General features: G+C 42.8%; 1 protein-coding gene across 2 annotated transcripts; it reads right to left on the bottom strand.

The window, feature by feature from the left end:
• Positions 1-1,214: 1,214 nt before the first annotated feature.
• LOC110522487 (protein NEDD1) lies at positions 1,215-18,038 on the bottom strand. 2 transcript variants are annotated; one of them, XM_090230710.1, is made up of 16 exons: positions 17,787-18,038; positions 16,715-16,858; positions 16,125-16,214; positions 15,899-16,015; positions 15,565-15,705; positions 15,126-15,355; positions 14,663-14,867; positions 13,857-14,031; positions 13,584-13,694; positions 13,392-13,445; positions 12,943-13,044; positions 12,410-12,642; positions 7,580-7,769; positions 5,529-5,664; positions 4,714-4,780; positions 1,215-2,172 (listed from the first exon to the last, which is right to left on the bottom strand). In XM_090230710.1, exons 7-16 carry the CDS (start codon positions 14,852-14,854, stop codon positions 2,068-2,070), a joined length of 1,365 nt encoding a protein of 454 aa, XP_090086836.1. In that variant the 5' UTR covers positions 14,855-14,867; positions 15,126-15,355; positions 15,565-15,705; positions 15,899-16,015; positions 16,125-16,214; positions 16,715-16,858; positions 17,787-18,038; the 3' UTR covers positions 1,215-2,067. The 2 variants fall into 2 exon arrangements, with proteins under 2 accessions (XP_090086836.1, XP_021456593.3); XM_021600918.3 differs by having other exon boundaries at positions 16,125-16,219; positions 17,787-18,008.
• Positions 18,039-19,539: the final 1,501 nt, after the last annotated feature.

Genomic DNA, 19,539 nt, shown 5'->3' with positions numbered 1-19,539 from the left:
CCAACCAGTGCTCCCGCACATTGGCTAACCCGGGCTATCTGAATTGTGTCCTGCCATCCACCAACCCCTCTTTCATGCTACTACTACTCTCTGTTCATTAAATATGCATAGTCACTTTAAGCATATCTACATGTACATGCTACCTCAATCAGCCAGACTAACCGATGTCTATGTAGCCTGTCTACTTCAATAGCCTCGCTACTGTTAATTTTCAGTTTTTTTTTTTACCTGCCTATTGTTCACCCAATACCTTTCTTGCACTATTGGTTAGAGCCTGTAAGTAAGCAGTTCACTAAGGTCTACACCTGTTGTAGTCGGCGCACGTGACAAGGACTTTGTTGCAGGTGGAGATGATTATAAGATCTACAAATATGACTACAGCACTGGGGAACTCTGTAAAACCAACCCCAAAGACCTACAAGGTTTTCTAAGATTGCTTCATTCTATTTTCCCATGTTTTTTTTTGTGTATACATATTTATATATATCCCCATATTGGTGTCTAGCTGAAATTATCATATTAATCAATATGATAAAACCTCAATGGAATCTTCCATCTTTCTTTTGTGTAGTCATACAAGTGCCACTTTGGGCCAGTCCATCGTTCAAATCAGTATTTTTGAACTGTTCATTTTTTTAGAGAAAAAAAGTCTCAACTTAGCTACTTCAAATTTCTAGAATAACATCCATTTGAAATGGACCACAAGGACAGGTTAGTTGTCTGCTACCTGGCAGCATGCCCTTCCACTGCGGTCTGCCACAGGCTGAGTGTTCCATCCTCCGAGCTGCTGGCATAGAGCTCCTCTATCAGTGTTCGTCCTATGGTCCGTGCTAGATCTTTGGGACGTCCCTACCCTATGGAAGTTGACATTTTAAATGGGTAATGGTTAAGGACGTCCCAAGGATCCCAGATAGCACTGATCCTAAGGTTGCTTTTATTCCATTTTGATGATGTGGCTATGCAGTCTGATCTAGTTTTTCAATTCTTCCATTAGGAAGTATTTGGGCTCTAAGCATCAGATTTGTTTTATTCAATACTATTACAGATGTTTAAGTATTATTTTGTAAGTGTTGTTGCACCTGTATTTCATTGTTAAATTAAAGAATTAACATGCCGTCTCTTTATGGAACCATTCACGGTGCATTGTAACTGAAAACGTTCAACGGTCTCCTGCGTCACTCTAAAATCAGAATGAATTACATTAAGAGATTGTATGCATATTGAGTATTTATTTTCCTCTTATAAAAAAAATCTATAACAAAAGAAACTCAACTATGAGGAACAGAAACTTGGCGATGCAAGCACCCTTCGTAGAGGGGAGCTTGGCACCACTTTGCTTACAATAAGAGAAATCGATGACCGATATGGCCTTTTCTTACTTAGTCCACAACAAACACTATCATGATTATGTCTTCCAACAAAGGCATGCCCTAATTTATCTTCAGTATTCTAGTAAAAGCCAAAAGATACTATCAACTTCAACCATACTGAAGATAAGTATTTAAGGGCAATCCCAAGCTAATGCATCTTCCAATCCCTGGGTCCTTGCTGATCTCTCCTTCACAGATCTAAAAGGAATGAATAGGTATCAGCAATATTGTAACGGAGTTTGCATCATTACTTACACTTGTCCATTAGATCCACTGGTGGAGTCAACAAGGACCTGCGAGAGGAGAGACCGGTTTTGAATTGGGGTAAAATAGTGCCATGCCATCACGGGCCAGTCCAGCATGATAACCACTGTGTCATACCTTGTGACTGATAACATACTGGTCCAGCCCTTGGGTTACAACTAGTAAGGCACTTCTTAATTAATCCATTCCAAGGCCCTTGGCAAGTTTGACATGTACAAAATAAACTGGTGAGAATACAAAGGGTCCCTGCATGCCATGTAAAGAGACGGAGGGAATTAAACCAGGATACAAAAAAAGGCACATTTGGCCTTCAGAGTTCTGTCCCTGGAACGATTATTCCACATAGACTTTGAGCTCTGCGGAAGACTTTTGTCCGAGTTGAGAAGGGACAACAACTGTATCCAGGGGTGATTAACTCCATCAAGTCAACCTCTCAGTAACCGTCTCGGAGTCGCTTGTTCTCCTCCCTCAGCTTCTCAATCTCCTCCACCAGCGAGTCATTGACAGAGTACTTCTCGATCAGACCATGGATCTCGTTCTGAAAGGCAGCAAGGAACCAAGAGCAGGGTTTATACACATTTTGACAGAAGGAATAAAATGAAATATTATCGTTAAAATTTAATTAACTTTATGGCCTTATTCGCCAGTGTTGTGATAATTTTTTTGTGACTTGACGAAAACATGAATACATGCTAATAATGGCTAAACAGATAACTAACTATAGGGTACAATATACAGTTGAAGTCAGAAGTTTACATACACCTTAGCCAAATACATTTAATTCATTTAAACTCAGTTTCCTGACATTTAATCCTAGTAAAAACTCCCCGTCTTAGGTCAGTTAAGATCAGCACTATTTTAAGAATGTGAAATGTCAGAATAATAGTAGAGTGATTTATTTCAGCTTTTATTTCTTTCATCACATTCCCAGTGGGTCAGAAGTTTACATACACTCAATTAGTATTTGGTAGCATTGCCTTTAAATTGTTTAACTTGGGTCAAACGTTTTGGGTAGCCTTCCACAAGCTTACCACAATAAGTTGGGTGAATTTTGGCCCATTCCTCCTGACAGAACAGGTGCAACTGAGTCAGGTTTGTAGGCCTCCTTGCTCACACACGGTTTTTCAGTTCTGCCCACACATTTTCTATAGGATTGAGGTCAGGGCTTTGTGATGGCCACTCCAATACCTTGACTTTGTTGTCCTTAAGCCATTTTGCCACAACTTTGGAAGAATGCTTGGGGTCATTGTCCATTTGGAAGCTTCTAATGCCATGACATCATTTTATGGAATTTTTAAAGCTGTTTAAAGGCAGTCAACTTAGTGTATGTAAGAGGGAACACCCCCCTATCCACATTGATGGAACAGTAGTGGAGAGGGTAGTAAGTTTTAAGTTCCTCGGCGTACACATCACAAACAAACTGAATTGGTCCACCCACACAGACAGCATCGTGAAGAAGGCGCAGCAGCGCCTCTTCAACCTCAGGAGGCTGAAGAAATTCAGCTTGTCACCAAAAGCACTCACAAACTTCTACAGATGCACAATCGAGAGCATCCTGTCGGGCTGTATCACCGCCTGGTACGGCAACTGCTCCGCCCACAATCGTAAGGCTCTCCAAAGGGTAGTGAGGTCTGCACAACGCATCACCGGGGGCAAACTACCTGCCCTCCAGGACACCTACACCACCCGATGTCACAGGAAGGCCATAAAGATCATCAAGGACAACAACCACCCGAGCCACTGCCTGTTCACCCCGCTATCATCCAGAAGACGAGGTCAGTACAGGTGCATCAAAGCTGGGACCGAGAGACTGAAAAACAGCTTCTATCTCAAGGCCATCAGACTGTTAAACAGCCACCACTAACATTGAGTGGCTGCTGCCAACACACTGACTCAACTCCAGCCACTTTAATAATGGGAATTGATGTAAAATATATCACTAGACACTTTAAACAATGCTACTTAATATAATGTTTACATACCCTACATTATTTATCTCATATGTATACGTATATACTGTACTCTATATCATCTACTGCATCTTTAAGTAATACATGTATCACTAGCCACTTTAAACTATGCCACTTTGTTTACATACTCATCTCATATGTATATACTGTACTCGATACCAGCTACTGCATCTTGCCTATGCCGCTCTGTACCATCACTCATTCATATATCTTTATGTACATATTCTTTATCCCTTTACACTTGTGTGTATAAGGTAGTAGTTTTGGAATTGTTAGCTAGATTACTCGTTGGTTATTACTGCATTGTCAGAATTAGAAGCACAAGCATTTCTCTACACTCGCATTAACATCTGCTAACCATGTGTATGTGACAAATAAAATGTGATTTGATTTGATTTGATTTAAACTTCTGACCCACTGGAATTGTGATACAGTGAATAAGTGAAATAATCTGTCTAAACAATTGTAGGAAAAATTGCTTGTGTCACGCACAAAGTAGATGTCCTAACCGACTTGCCAAAACTATAGTTTGTTAACAAGAAATTTGTGGAGTGGTTGAAAAACAAGTTTTAATGACTCCAACCTAAGTGTATGTAAACTTACAACTTCAACTGTATGCTGGTTGTTAGCTTACATAACTGATGTGTATAATTGTAAGGGATACTTTTATGGATAATATTAACATTTACAGAGTGGGTGAGCGCCATTCAAGTGTATGTAAACTTCCGACTTCAACTGTATGTTTTGAATTGGCTGCCTCGCACATATGCAGGTGAGTCACGCAAACACAGATGCCCTAAAGTGTCATTCGGATCCTGGTTGATATGTTGATTTTTATTTGATTGATAACCTTAAAAATTACATTAACAGAAATGATACAATGATTTTCTATGACGTTTCCAGGCCTGAAAAATCCCATTTTAAAATGCCATGACTTTTCCAGGATTTTCATGATTGTACAAACCCTGCAAGAGGTCGGTTTGGGAAATGGAACCACAATGCAGACTGGTTTAGCGTGTGCTTTTATTGGGGACTCAAGTGTGGTGTGTAGTGGCCTATGTGTCACAATGGACCTGTGTGGAGTTAGACCAGAGGGACATGTCACATACCAGCTGAATGTAGAACTGTTTGACCATCTCCACCTGGAGGTTCACTATGTCTCGGTGGCAGGAGTCCCTGTGGAGGAAACGGGGTTAGCCAAAAATCTACTATTTGTTAGGAATTTTATGAGTAATGACTAAACAATATCTACATTTTAAATAGAACTATAACTAATTAAACTCTACTGTTTTATTATATCTGATTAATAATGTTAATTCATAAGGAAGGGATTGTGTAGCATGAAACAGGGGGTAATTAAACATAATAAATACCATTTCAGCTAGGTTGGGGAGGAATGGATTGTGGGTTTTTAAGTAAGCAAAAAGGGTTGTTAACCTATGGTTGAACCAACTCAACTTAGCTCTGGGATGTTTAGATAAGGCAGCGAGTGTTTTCCTGGGTTTTCCATTATCTGGAACTGTCTTCTAAATAGTGATGGATGAAGGTGAAGATTCCAGAAGTTAATCTTGATAAGTGTGTGTCTGGAGTGAGCGAGCTAGGGAGTTGGAATAAACTTTTGAACCTGCTTTGTCCTGGTCGATAGGAGGAAGGACAGTTTATAACCTATGACGTCATATTTTGTATATAAACTGTTGTTCGTGGTTACATGGCAGCGAGCTCCGAGAATAAATACTATTATCTAATTTTGATAAGACTGGTCTCTGTCTATTTTATGCAAATAGGAATCTTAAATTCTTATAAAATAGACTGAGTGAATTTAATTATAGGAATTATGAAATTCCAATGACACTATTGAACAGAGAAACGGTGCACAAGATGGTTCGGCAACTGTAAGTGATATGCTGTGAGAAGGTGCACCCACCGGAAGTCTTCCAAGGTCTCATGGATCATGTTGCGGATGAACTGGATCTGCAGAGATGTGAGGGGAGCCCCTCCACCCTCTGTTCCAACAGCCTCCACTATTCTCTCGGATAGCGAGGATGCCACTGCCAAAGACACTGACAGGGTATTTTTCATTAGTTTTGACAACACACTACCACACACTGTACATGTAATGCTGTGCATACATAATTTCATATTTTACAATACTGAACAAAAATAGGAACGCAACATACACCAATTTCAAATATTTACAGTTCATAAGTTATAATTAATAAGTAAATCAGTCAATTGAAATAAATAAATAAAGCCTTAATCTATGGATTTCACATGACTGGGAATACAGATGCATCTGTTGGTCACAGAAAACTTTTTTTTTAAGGTAGAGGTGTGGATCAGAAAACCAGTCAGTATCTGGTGTGACTACCATTTGCTTCGCATAGAGTTGATCAGGCTGTTGATTGTGGTCTGTGGAATACTGGATATAGCCTCACTACTGTTATTTTACTGTTGTTTTTTTATTTCTTTACTTATCCATTGTTCCCCGAATACCTATTTTTTTAGTTAAAAACTGCACTGTTGGTTAAGGTCTGTAAGTAAGCATTTCACGGTTGTATTCAGTGCATGTGACAAATAAACTTTGATTTGATGTCCCACTCCGCTTCAATGGCTGTGCGAAGTTGCTAAAATTGGCAAGAACTGGAACAGACTGCAGTACACGTAAATACAGAGCATCTCAAACAGGCTCAATTAGTAATATGTCTGGTGAGTATGCAGGAACATTTTCAGCTTCCAGGAATTGTGTATAGATCCTTGCGACATAGGGCCGTGCATTATCATGCTGAAACATGAGGTGATGGCAGAAGATTAATTGAATGGCACGACAATAAACCTAGGACCTCGTCACGGTATCTCTGAGCATTAAAATTGCCATCAATTAAATGCAATTGTGTTTGTTATCCGTAGTCTATGCCTGCCCATATCATATAACCCCACCGTCACCACGGGGCACTCTGTTCACAACGGTGACATCAGTAAACCGCTTGCCCACTCAACACTATACACGTGGTCTGCAGTTGTGGGGCCGGTTGGACATACTGCCAAATTCTGAAAAATGATGGAGGCAGCTTATGGTAGGGAAATTAACATTCAATTATCTGGAATCTCTTACTCTTTTTTTCTCTTCGTGGTATCCAAACTTGGTAGTTACAGGCTTGTCTCATCGCTGCAACTCCTGTACGGACTCGGGAGAGGCAAAGGTCGAGAGCCATGCATCCGCCGAAACACGACCCAACCAAGCCGCACTGCTTCTTAACACAATGCCAGCTTAACCCGGAAGCCAGCCACACCAATGTGTCAGAGGAAACACCTTACACCAGGCGACAGTGTCAGCGTGCATGCACCCAGACCCACCACAGGAGTCGCTAGAGCGCGATGGGACAAGGACATCCCTGCCGGCCAAACCCTCCCCTAACCCGGACGACGCTGGGCCAATTGTGCGCCGCCCTATGAGGCTGCGACAGAGCTTGGACTCAAACCAGGACCTCTAGTGGCACAGCTAGCACTGCGATGCAGTGCCTTAGACCACTGCTCCACTCGGGAGGCCTGGTGGACATTCCTGCAGTCAGCATGCCAATTGCACGCTCCCTCAAAAAGAAGACATCGGTGGCATAGTGTTGTGTGACAAAACTGCACTTTTTAGAGTGGTCTTTTATTTTCCTCAGCACAAGATACACCTGTGTAATGATCATGCTGTTTAATCAGCTTCTTGATAATACATCAACCTGACAGGTGTGGCATACCTTGGCAAAGTAGAAATGCTCACTAACAGGGATATAAAAACATTTTTGCGCATATGGAAAAATACTGGGGTCTTTTATTTCATCTCATGAAACATGGGACCAACACTTTACATGTTACGTTTATATTTTTGTTCTGTATAGTTATGATATAATACATGTTATGCTAAATTCATTGATATAGCATATTATCTACAGTTCTCACCCAAACAGACAAATAACAACACTAACTCACCTGGTACAATAATGGGCAGCACACCATTTAGGGGCGTGTTGTAGCTCAGCTGGGCCTGCAATTCATTGGTCCTCAGGCCGGGTTCAGTGGTGAAGAACGGCGGTGCTGGTTGGCTGTGTGAGGTCTGGGCTGATGACGTGAGCGTGGTTGGGCCTTCACCCTCCAGACTGGAACCACTGCCCTTCTCATACTGTCAGTCAAACAGACAACAGGTGAAGAGCAGCTTGAACATTGTCTCCAGTTTCAGTACTGCCTGGACCACAACTTGCTTAGAAGCCATTAAATCCTGCATCCATAGTCCTATTTTGAGAAGCCTTACAGTAGAAGCCAGGCATAAAATAATGCCTATTTTAGAGGGGGCTTGCTTATGGGTGGGCGACAACTTTCATCTGTATGAGAGGTTGACTATTGTGTACAATGCCTTCATAAAGCATTCACACCCCTTGACTTTTCCCACATTTTGTTGTGCTACAGCCTGAATTTAAAATTAGATTTTGTGACACTGGCCTACACACAATACCCTTTAATGGCAAAGTGGAATTGTGTTTTTAGATTATTTTAAACAAATTAATTCAAAATGAAAAGCTGAAATGTCTTCAGTCAATAAGTATTCAACCCCTTTGTTATGGCGAGACAATCATTTCAAGAGTAAACATTTGCAGACATTGAATATCCCTTTGAGCATAGTGAAGTTATTAATTACACTTTGGATACATCCAGTCAATACAAAGATACAGGTGTTCTTCCTAACTCAGTTGCCAGAGAGGTGGGAAACCTCTCAGGGATTTCACCATGAGGCCAACAGTGACTTTAAACCGGTTACAGAGTTTAAAGCCTGTGATAGGAGAAAACTGTGGATGGATCAACATTAGTATTGTGGAGTAATTACAATCTAATTAACAGAGTGAAAATGAAGCCTGTACAGAATAAAAAAGATTCCAAAATATGCATCATGTTTGCAACAAGGCACTAAATCAAATCAAATTTTAGTCACATGCGCCGGATAAAACAGGTTTAGACCTTACAGTGAAATGCTTGCTTACAAGCCCCTAACCGACAACGCAGTTTAAAAAAAATATGGATAAGAATAAGAGATAAAAGTAACAAGTAATTAAAGAGCAGCAGTAAAATAACAATAGCGAGACTAGAACAGTCTATGACTAGGGTGGCTGGAGTCATTGACAATTGTTAGGGCCTTCCTCTGACACCGACTGGTATAGAGGCCCTGGATGGCAGGAAGCTTAGCCCCAGTGATGTACTGAGCTGTTCGCACTACCCTCTGTGGTGCCTTGCGGTCGAAGGCCGAGCAGTTGCCATACCAGGCAGTGATGCAACCAGTCATGCTCTCGATGGTGCAGCTGTAGAACCTTTTCAGGATCTGAGGACCCATGCCAAATCTTTTCAGTCTCCTGAGGGGAATAGGCTTTGTTGTGCCCTCTTTACGACTGTCTTGGTGTGCTTGGACCATTCTAGTTCGTTGGTGATGTGGACACCAAGGAACTTGGCGCTCTCAACCTGCTCCACTGCTGCCCCGTCGATAAGAATGGGGGCGTGCTCGGTCCTCTTTTTCCTGTAGTCCACAATACTCTCCTTAGTCTTGATCATGTTGAGGGAGAGGTTATTGTCCTGGCACCACACGGCCAGGTCTCTGACCTCCTCCTTATAAGCTGTCTTGTTGTTGTCGGTGATCAGGCCTACCACCGTTGTGTCATCTGAAAATGTAATGATGGTGTGGGAGTCGTGCCTGGCTGTGCAGTCATGAGTGAACAGGGAGTACAGGAGGGGACTGAGCGCACACCCCTGAAAAGGGCCCCTGTGTTGAGGATCAGCGTTGCGGATGTGTTGTTACCTATCCTAATCACCTGGGTTGGCGGCCTGTCAGGAAGTCCAGGATCCAGTTGCAGAGGGAGGTGTTTAGTCCCAGGGTCCTTAGCTTATTGATGAGCTTTGAGGGCACTATGGTGTTGAACGCTGAGCTGTAGTCAATGAAAAGCATTCTCACATAGGTGTTCCTTTTGTCCAGGTGGGAAAGGGCAGTGTGGAGTGCAACAGAGATCGCAACATCTGTAGATCTGTTGGGGCGGTATGCAAATTGGAGTGGGTCTAGGGTTTCTGGGATGATGGTGTTGATGTGAGCCATGACTAGCCTTTCAAAGTACTTCATGGCTACAGATGCGAGTGTTACAGGTCAGTAGTCATTTAGGCAGGTTACTTTAGTGTTCTTTGGCACAGGCACTATGGTGGTCTGCTTAAAACATGTTGTTGGCATTACGGACTCGGACAGGGAGTGGTTGAAAATGTCAGTGAAGACACTTGACAGTTGGTCTGCGCATGCTCACAGTACACTACCTGGTAATCTGTCTGGTCCTGTGGCCTTGTGAATGTTGACCTGTTTAAAGGTCTTACTCACATCGGCTGTGGAGTGTGTGATCACACAGTCTTCCCGGAACAGCTGGTGCTGTCATACATGTTTCAGTGTTATTTGCCTCGAAGTGAGCATAGAAGTAGTTTAGCTCGTCTGGTAGACTCATGTCACTGGGCAGCTCTCGGCTGTGCTTCCCTTTGTAGTCTGTAATGGTTTGCAAGCCCTGCCACATAAGACGAGCATCGGAGCCGGTGTAGTACGATTCGATCTTAGTCCTATATTAACGCTTTACCTGTTTGATGGTTCGCCGCATCAGCTCTGGCCTGTAATCCATGGCTTCTAGTTGGGGTCACTGTGGGGACGACGTCATCAATGCACTTATTGATGAAGCCAATGACTGATGTGGTGTACTCCCCAATGCCATCGGAGGAATCCTAGAACATATTTGTCTGTGCTAACAAAACAGTCCTGTAGCTTAGCATCTGCTTCATCTGACCACTTTTTTTAAATCGATCTAGTCACTGTTGATTCCTACTTTAATTTTTGCTTGTACGCAGGAATCAGGAGGATAGAATTATGGTCAGATTTGCCAAATGGAGGGCGAGCTTTGTATGCGTCTCTGTGTGTGTAAAGGTGGTCCAGAGTTATTTTCCTTACTGGTCGCACATGTGACATGCTGGTAGAAATTAGGTCAAACAAATTTAAGTTTCCCTGCATTAAAGTCCCCGGCCACTAGGAGCGTCGCCTCTGGGTGAACGTTTTCTTGTTAGCTTATGGCGGAATACAGCTCATTCAATGCTATCTTAGTGCCAGCCTCTGACTGTGGTGGTATGTAAACAGCTACGAAGAATACAGATGAAAACTCTCTTGGTAGGTAGTGTGGTCAACAGCTTATCATGAGATACTCTACCTCAAGCGAGCAATAGCTTGAGACTTCCTTAGGTATCGTGCACCAGCTGTTATTTACAAAAATACATAGTCCGCCGCCCCTTGTCTTACCAGACGCCGCTGTTCTTTCCTGCCGGTACATCGTATAACCAGACGTATGTTGATATTGTCATCATTCAGCCACGTGAAGCATAAGATGTTACAGTTTTTAATGTTCCGCTGGTAGTTTAATCTTCCGCGTAACTCATCGATTTTATTCTCCAAGGATTGTACGTTTGCTAGCAGAATGGAGGGAAGTGGGGGTTTATTCGATCACCTACGAATTCTCAGATGGCAGCCGCCCTTCAGCACCTCTTTCGCCGCCTCCTCTTCATAGAGATCACTGGGACCGGGTCCTGTTCCCGAGGAAGCGGTATATCCTTCGCGTCGGGCTTGTCAGAGTCGTGAAAGGAAAAAAAAGGATTCTGCCAGTCCGTGGTGAGTAGTAGCAGTCCTGATGTCTAGAAGTTATTTTCGGTCAAAAGAGACGGTAGCGGCAACATTATGTACAAAATAAGTAACAAACAATGCAAATAAACACAATCTGTTGGGGGCACGTAAAACGTCTGCCGGTGCCGTCTAACACTGCAAACACTGCAAATCCAATAAATTACTCAGTACCACTCTCTGTATTTTCAAGCATAGTGGTGGCTGCATCATGTTATGGATTAGCTTGTAATCATTAAGGACTGAGGAGTTTTTCCAGGATAAAAAAAAGATACGGAATGGAGCTAAGCACAGGTAAAATCGTAGAGGAAAACCTGGTTCAGTCAGCTTTCCACCAGACACAGGGAGATTAATTCACTTTTCAGCAGGACAATAACCTAAAACACAAGGCCAAATCTACACTGGAGTTGCTTACCAAGACAGAGAATGTTCCTGAGTGGCTGAGTTACAGTTGACTTAAATCTACGCCAAGACCTGAAAATGGTTGTTTAGCAATGATCAACAACAAATGACAGAGCTTGAAGACTTCTCAAAATAATAAAATGGGCAAATGTTGCACAATCCAGGTGTGGAAAGCTCTTAGAGACTTGCACCTTTGGCATTGATTACAGCGGTTTCTACAATGTATTGACTCGGATGTGAATACTTAGGTAAATTAGATATTTCTGTATTTAATTTCCAATAAATGTACAAACATTTCTACAAACACGTTTCACTGTCATTGAGTATTGTGTGTAAAAAAATATATCTATAATCCACTTTGAATTCAGGCTGTAACACCAAAATGTGGAATAAGTCAAGGGGTATGAATACTTTCTGAATGCACTGCACATTTTGACAGGATAAACAGAGACTAAATCAGGAGTTTCATTTCTGGTTCTGGGGCTTCCCTGATCGGTACCTTTTTGTTCCAGCCCAACACTATCACATTTGATTCAAGTAATGAATGTCCTTAAGTATTTGTATCAGGTCTGATAGTGTTGGGCTGGGAAGACCCCAGGACAATAATTGAATACTCCTGGTTCAAATGGTCTGTGTCAGCATTCCAAGTTGGTAATGGTACAACAGCTGATTGAATAAGGTAGACTGACCCTTTTTGAGTCCTGTGTGTCTGTCTGCGCTGGTGCAGGGGGCATGGCTAGCTCCTCTTTGATTGGTGAAGGGGTCTGGAAGACAGGCAGGGGGCTGTAACAGCACCCTCCTCCAAGGGTGCCCAGGGGAGTCTTGTGGTGTGGGGGACCACCAGAGTAGGTAGGGAGGAAGTCCAGATTGTTTCCTTTCTTCCCATTTGATTCATCTGCAGTCATTCCATGGGTTTTGTAATCTGCAAAGATTAAGAAAATCAATGGCGTTACCGTACCTATAGACTTCCAGTCATTACGCTATTGCTAGTTAAGTGTCTGCTCACGAAACTACCGATAACTTCCTCCATACTGCAGGCAGAGGCATAAAAATTGTATCCTCAAGTTCATCTGACCATGGGTAAGTAGAACAGGGTTAATGCAAGAATCTCTCAGTATCCCTCTATTAAAGTGGAAAGGGTTTGAAAAAGTTTGCAGGTTTGTGAAGCTGTGCAGAACAATGTGAACTTTGAATGTCAAGAGACACACAAATAAAATCTCACCCTCTCTAACAGGAGAGAAAATGTCCAGACTGTTGCGTCCCACTTTGCTGAACTTCTCCATGCTTTGCTGCCCTTCTCTGGAGAACATATCCAAACTGATCGCTATGGTACATACAAACAACAGTCACAAATGTGGTCTCAATCATGTACACCAGTATATATGAGATGTACAGTGGACAGTGAACTTTATTGAATGTTTATAGCAGTGTTTCTCAATCAATTCCTGGATGAACCCCACATGGTGCACATTTTTGTTCTAGCCCAGCACTAACACACCCAATTCAACTACTAGCCAAGCCCTTGATTAGTTGCATCAGGTTTATTACAGAGGGATAATTGAAAAAGATGCACGTCTTCAACTCATGGTTAGCGGTGCAGGGTCCTCATGACCATTCATTCAACGAGATAACTACTTGAACTGTAAAAGAGGACATGGCAAATACACCTACCTTTCCCTTTGATTCCACCAGAAGCATCACCACTCATCCCGTGGGCTTTGTAATCTAAAGACAAAGAAAACAAGCTGTCAGTTTGAAAAGAAAACAGAGAGGAGAGAGAGACTAACAACCAAATCTAAACTTGATATATCAGAGAGTAAGTTGAAACTAAATTGAAGAATCAAAGACAAGTGTGGAGCTCACCGTCTTTTACAGGGGAGAAGATGTCCAGGCTGTTTCTACCCACGCTGCTGAACTTGTCCAGACTAGGCAGGCAGTCAACACCCAGCTGGCCCTCTGCCTCTCTGTGTGTGCCTACACACACACACACACACACACACAAACACACAATCTGATCTCTGGACCTCTAAGCTAAGGTTTGACTAGCACTGGTCTAGACCATGAATTGAAAATCGGCTGGTGTTTCAGGTCAGGATGTTGGCCAGAGTATATTTGAGGTACTAGAGCGAGTCTGACCTGTGCCCTGGGCTTGTCCATCCCTTCTTTCTACTGCATGGTGTGCAGGCAGGCTAGAGGGGGGATTGGAGGTGGAGCTAGGGGTAGTTACTGGTAGGTAGGTACTACCCAGCCTGGCTGAGATCCTCTTGCTTGTCTGGGCCCTGGAAGACTTGCTGGAAGCTATTTTACTGGACTAACAAGGGAAAAACCAAGGGACATGGTTAGCTTGCAAAGGTCAAGTTTAATTGATCTCAGGTAACACATGCCAGTTAAATACATACAAGCTACAATACTGTCTCTATTGAGATCTGTATTTAAGGTTTTATAAGCATTTGGGTCCTTTATTAGTCAGGAACCCATAGCCATACAATGCAGGCTTACAGTGCATGCTGTCAAGAGATACACGCTGAACTGACAAAGTGCATTACTCTGGGCAAATGCTTACTGTAAAAACAAAAGGGCACAGCATTTCCCATCAAGTGAAATAGAACACTCAATACAAAAGCATTTATGCCACAATAAGTGTCAAACTATTTACATAAATTAAGGAATAAATAAAAAATAAAAAAAGAGTTGGTTCCGTACAACATGCACAACAGACCAAAGAAAAACCACATGGTCTTGGCGTGCCTCCTTGCGCAAACAAATGTCATCCCAAAATCTCAAAACCAGTGTCTCAGTCACAGTACAGCTGCAGTCCCTAACAAAAATAAAATTTGAACTTTTGAAGTTTAGGAAATTCCAATTCAGGGATTTTAAAGAGTGCTGTTTATTTTAAACTTTTCAAATCTTGTGGGCCAAGTGGGCTGTGGTGTGTAGCCTACCTTGAGGTGTCTGCTCTGGGAACTCTGGAAGCGCAAGCTGGTGATGGAGGTCTTGTGTGCCGCGGCAGTCTTAGTAGGGGAGCTGAGGTTGCGCAGGTCGTACAGGTACAGTCTGCCCTGGGTGGAGCCCACTACCAGCCCTGCCCCATCTGGAGTGAAGTCAATGGCCGTCAACGGGGACTCCACACACATGTTGCGGAGAATACTGCGAGAGAGGCAGCAGAAACAAACATCAACACTGTACTTAAAAGCACAAGAGCCAGTTCTAAAGTCCCCTTCCCGCTGTTGAAGAACTAATCACTAGTAAAGGACAGCATCATTGACAAAGTACAAAATAATGTGTTTTGAACCCAAAAATTGCAACAACAAAGCTTGTAAAAAAATACCAAGGTAACAGGCTCTCTCTCAGTCAAACAGTATATCTCTAAACTTGTTTGGTCAATACTAAACCCCATGCTCTTACATCTTGCTGGAGGTGTCATAGCAGATGATCTTCTTGTCCAGGCCAACGGTGACAAAGAGCAGGTCGTTGGCAGGAGAGAAGGCCAGGCCTGAGGCGGGGGCCTTGTGGGCTCCATCGAACACGTGCAGCTCCTTCTGAGTGTTGGCGTCCCACAGGACCACCGAGCCGCTATCTGACACACTGCCCAGCAGGGAGCGCTTAACCACAGAGTACTTCAGGTCGTGGATGGGCTGAGGTGGGAGGAACGTAATTTTAGACCTAAGGCATTTTAATTGTCCCCAATTTTGTCATTGTCTTTTATCCTTCAGCCTCATATTGATTTGATGACCAGTAACAACCCCTAGCCCCTACCACTCAGGCACTGGGATAGAATTGGCTAAGTATAAGCAAAGGGTCATGGTTACAGTGTTAAGTGTGTCAGGTCCAACAGAACACTCACTTGGTTGATGCCGTGTCCAAATGCATTACTGGACAGGTTGGTGGTGATGCTGTGCAGGATGATGTCACCACTGGTGGAGCCCGAGGCGATGTAGCTGTCACTGCCGTTGAAGGACACGCACGTCACCTCCTCTTTGTGGTCCTGGTGAGAGAGACATGTGAGGATGTAGATTGTGCCTTGAGTTCTTGAGCCTCAGTGCTAGTAATACAGGTAACTCTAAAATGCCTTGATATCTACACCGAAAGCTTGGACCAGGTGTTCAGGTGAGATGTGTTCGAAATATAGGTACTAGAACATAGTTACCATGGGTAGGGTCACAGGTAAGACAGAGTACCTTGAGGGTGCGATGAAGCCTCTTGGCCTTCAGGTCCCAGATGTTAACAGAGTTATCAAGCCCCCCACTCACTAGGTACTGGGACGTTGAGTTCAGACTCACACGTGTCTGCTTTTTCTGAGGACAAAAAAATATAATAATGTGACAACATGCGGGAGGGTAATGAATTAGAATGGAACTGAAAGAGTATTTTACTGGCCCTGGCTGTCAGGCCACATACACTCACCCCCTCTGCAAGCTCCACCACTGGGATAGGAGCGGACTTGAGACTGGATACCACCAGCTTGTCTCCTATACTGCTGGCACTTACAAGATACTGATCTGAGGAGTCAAGGCAACTGACTGCATATTGTCATTTATGTCACAGAACAAAACTGGGTGGATGATAAAAATGACCTAAAAAATAAATAGTTTACATGAAGGTGTGGGGGCTGCTCACCACTATGGTTCAACTAGAATGTGATGAGAGCAAAGGAAAAAAATAGATATAATCCATTATAACAGCGGTACCGGAGTGCCAAGTCTAGGACAAAAAGGCTTCTCAACAGTTTTTACCCCCCAAGCCATACTACCTCAATAAGCCTGACTAACAGGTATATAGCCTTGCTACTCTTTTTCAAATGTCTTTCTACTATTGTTTGATTTCTTTACTTACCTACACACACTTTTTTTTTTTGCACCATTGGTTAGCGCTTGTAAGTAAGCATTCCACTGTAAGGTTTACACCTGTTGTATTCGGCGCACGTGACAAATAAACTTTGATTTGATTTGAACATAGGTACATGGACATACCCAGAGGGTTAGTAAGAAGGATACTGTTGCTGCTCCAGCACACTTGGGCCACAGGGTGTGTAGCGCTGTGCGGGTTAAACTGTTCCAAAACTGTCATGGAGGCTGAGTCCCAGATCTTAACACAGTCACCCGACGACACCAGATGCGTCACCTCCTCCATAGCAACGGCTGCAGAGACACAAGGACCGCTGTTAGTGATGGCGCGCACACACACTCCCCCGATGTCAGATGGATGCAAAATGAGATGCGTTTACTGAGAAATAACGCTGCTGCCAAGAAGCAAAGATGTTTTGAGCTTGCAGCGGGTGTATTTTCTCTGCAGTGAGACTGCCATGACAAAGACCCCGAGTGTTCAACGATAGAGAACTAACTACCTCCCATCTACAGAGAGAAAGCCCATGTTAAGATAATTATTTCACAACAAATTTTCAGAGAAGCGAAAACAACGTTAATGACGTAGCTAATAAATGAGCAAGCTATACAGAAGAAATGCATAATAAAAAAAGTGCAAATGACATTTCAATTGGTAACAGGCTATTTAGGTTAGCTAGCCCAAATGGAGATTTGAGCAAAGCTGAGAAAAGTTCTTATCAAACATTGCTACATGCACTATCAGCTAACTACTCAGCTTTTAGTCACGTTAGCTATATTTATCAAGTCACAAGAACATTAGCTAGCTAACACCATTAGCAAAACAGCTAGATAACGTTAGCCAACTAAGCTAAAATGTAAACAGCTAGATAAGTTAGTTAGCCTGAATTGGCAAGCGAGTTGGTGGTTCTTTTGACTATTCAAAATTATCAAAACGTACAACAAAGCTGCTGTAAACACCTAAGTTAAATGGATAACTAGTGAACCTACTAACGTTAATTAACTAGTTAACCACAGGTAGCTAACGTTAGCTAATTAGTTGAGACTACTTCTGTGAAGAAAGAGTAGCTAGCATGTAAACGTTAGCCAGTGGCTAAATTTGATCAAGTTGCTAGCTAGCAAACGTTAGATTAACTAAATAAAGTTTAAAGTACAGGGTTTGGTTATACTATCTAGCTAAAGTCATTAGTCAATGCGAGCTTGTCAATTCATGGCACTCACTTACCTGTTCCTGATTTCCTTGTGAAATTGTCCTATGAATTGTCTGTCGAAAGACTGGAATTGTCACAAACAATTTCAATAGTGTGCAATTGCAACCCGCAATTGGCGGCGATCCTGCATGTGGGCATTCCTGCATTTGCAGCCAGGACAGCGGCCCCCCAAGTCCCCAGGGTTCCAGTTGGGAAGCAAGCCATCTCATGTATACAGAGGACACTGGCGGTACTGCAGTTTAACTGACGCCGAGCCCAGAAAGACCACTCATAGACGCCCCCATAGAGAACTCCATTCCACATCAGGTAACTGATGGAAGCAGTAAAATTATATATAAAAAAAACACAGATAAAATACACCTTATGGAACAGCGGGGGACTGTGAAGCAACACAAACATAGGCAAAGACACATGCATACACGTGATAACATACGCACTATACACAGGTACACATGGATTTTGTATGTGGTTGTGGTGGAGTAGGGGCCTGAGGGCACACAGTGTGTTTTGAAATCTGTAAATGTATTGTAATGTTTTTTAAAATTGTATAAACTGCCTTAATTTGTCTGGATCCCAGGAAGAGTAGCTGCTGCATTGGCAGCAGGTAATGGTGATCCATAATAAGTTAAGACTTATTCAGACTGTGTTGTTTGTAACTACCCTGGTAGGTTGGCTGACAACCTGAATCAGGTTGCAGGCACTGGTTACAGTTTAAATGTTTTTCTTGAGTGGGCAGCTTAATGAAAGCCAGTCAATATTTAAATCACCCAGAAAATATACTTCCCTGTTGATATCACATACATTATCAAGCATTTCACACATATTATCCAGATACTGACTGTTAGCATTTGGTGGTCTGTAGCAGCTTCCCACAAGAATGGGCTATAGGTGAGGCAGATTAACCTGTAGCCATTTTACTTCAACAGTATTTAACATGAAATCCTCTCTAAGCTTAACAGGAATGTGATTCTGAATATAGACTGCATCACAACCTCGTTGGCATTTCTGTCTTTTTGGTAGATGTTATAACCATGTATTGCTACCACTGTATCATCAAAGGTATTATTTAAGTGAGTTTCAGAGATAGTCAGAATATGAATGCCATCTGTTACAAGCAAGTTGTTTACTTCATTAACCTTATTTCTTACTAAGCTGCATATGTTAATATGGGCTATTTTTAGCACTTTTCTGGGTTATTGTTTTGAATGCTTTATTGGGAAGGTTATCAGAAGTAGACTTGCTCATGTTATTTACATTGGAGCTGATAGTGCACGGTGAGCTGCACACAGTGGACGTCCTACTAGGGCACATCACCTCAGTGCTAACAGTGTAACTCTGGTTCATAGGCACATGATTATTGCATACAATAGCTGTAGGATCAACAGAGTTATTCAGGGCAGTTAGGGGGACATAAATTAAATTACTTACATTGTGTCTGCCAACGCCCCTGGGATAATGTACATTTGATGCAGCATTATGACAACTCAGTGTCACAATGGTAGGGATTAACTGAACTGGTCTTGAGTCCATTTTCACAAGTTCTGAGCTAGCCCTCCTGATATTGTTTGACCACACATGGACTACAACAGTGTCAGTCGATGATGACAGCTGGTGAAACAGCCGAGGAGGTCCGGTCGTTCTTTCGCCTCAAGTGATTTAGAAGACCCCTCAAGACCGAAGGGAGGTGGGGCCCGATGGACCTGAGCCGGCTGTAGTATCCATCGTGGATGATGCATGGGCCGGGTCTCTTTGGCAGCCTCACGGTCT

The sequence above is a fragment of the Oncorhynchus mykiss genome, chromosome 1, assembly GCF_057628025.1.
Source record: "Oncorhynchus mykiss isolate SJ-2025 chromosome 1, ASM5762802v1, whole genome shotgun sequence".
NCBI classification, from domain to species: Eukaryota; Metazoa; Chordata; class Actinopteri; order Salmoniformes; family Salmonidae; genus Oncorhynchus; species Oncorhynchus mykiss.
The sequence above is the reverse complement of the archived record's forward strand: the minus strand, read 5'-3'. Positions and strand labels throughout refer to the sequence as shown.

Excerpts from the sequence above, each read along its gene's own strand:
- LOC110522487 (XM_021600918.3), bottom strand. The coding sequence starts at position 16,850 with ATGGAGGAGGTGACGCATCTGGTGTCGTCGGGTGACTGTGTTAAGATC. Across the intron at positions 16,016-16,124 it reads TGGTGGAGCTTGCAGAGGGG|AAAAAGCAGACACGTGTGAG; the intron begins GTGAGTGTATGT and ends TTTTGTCCTCAG. Across the intron at positions 13,045-13,391 it reads TGGTGGAATCAAAGGGAAAG|CGATCAGTTTGGATATGTTC; the intron begins GTAGGTGTATTT and ends TATGTACCATAG.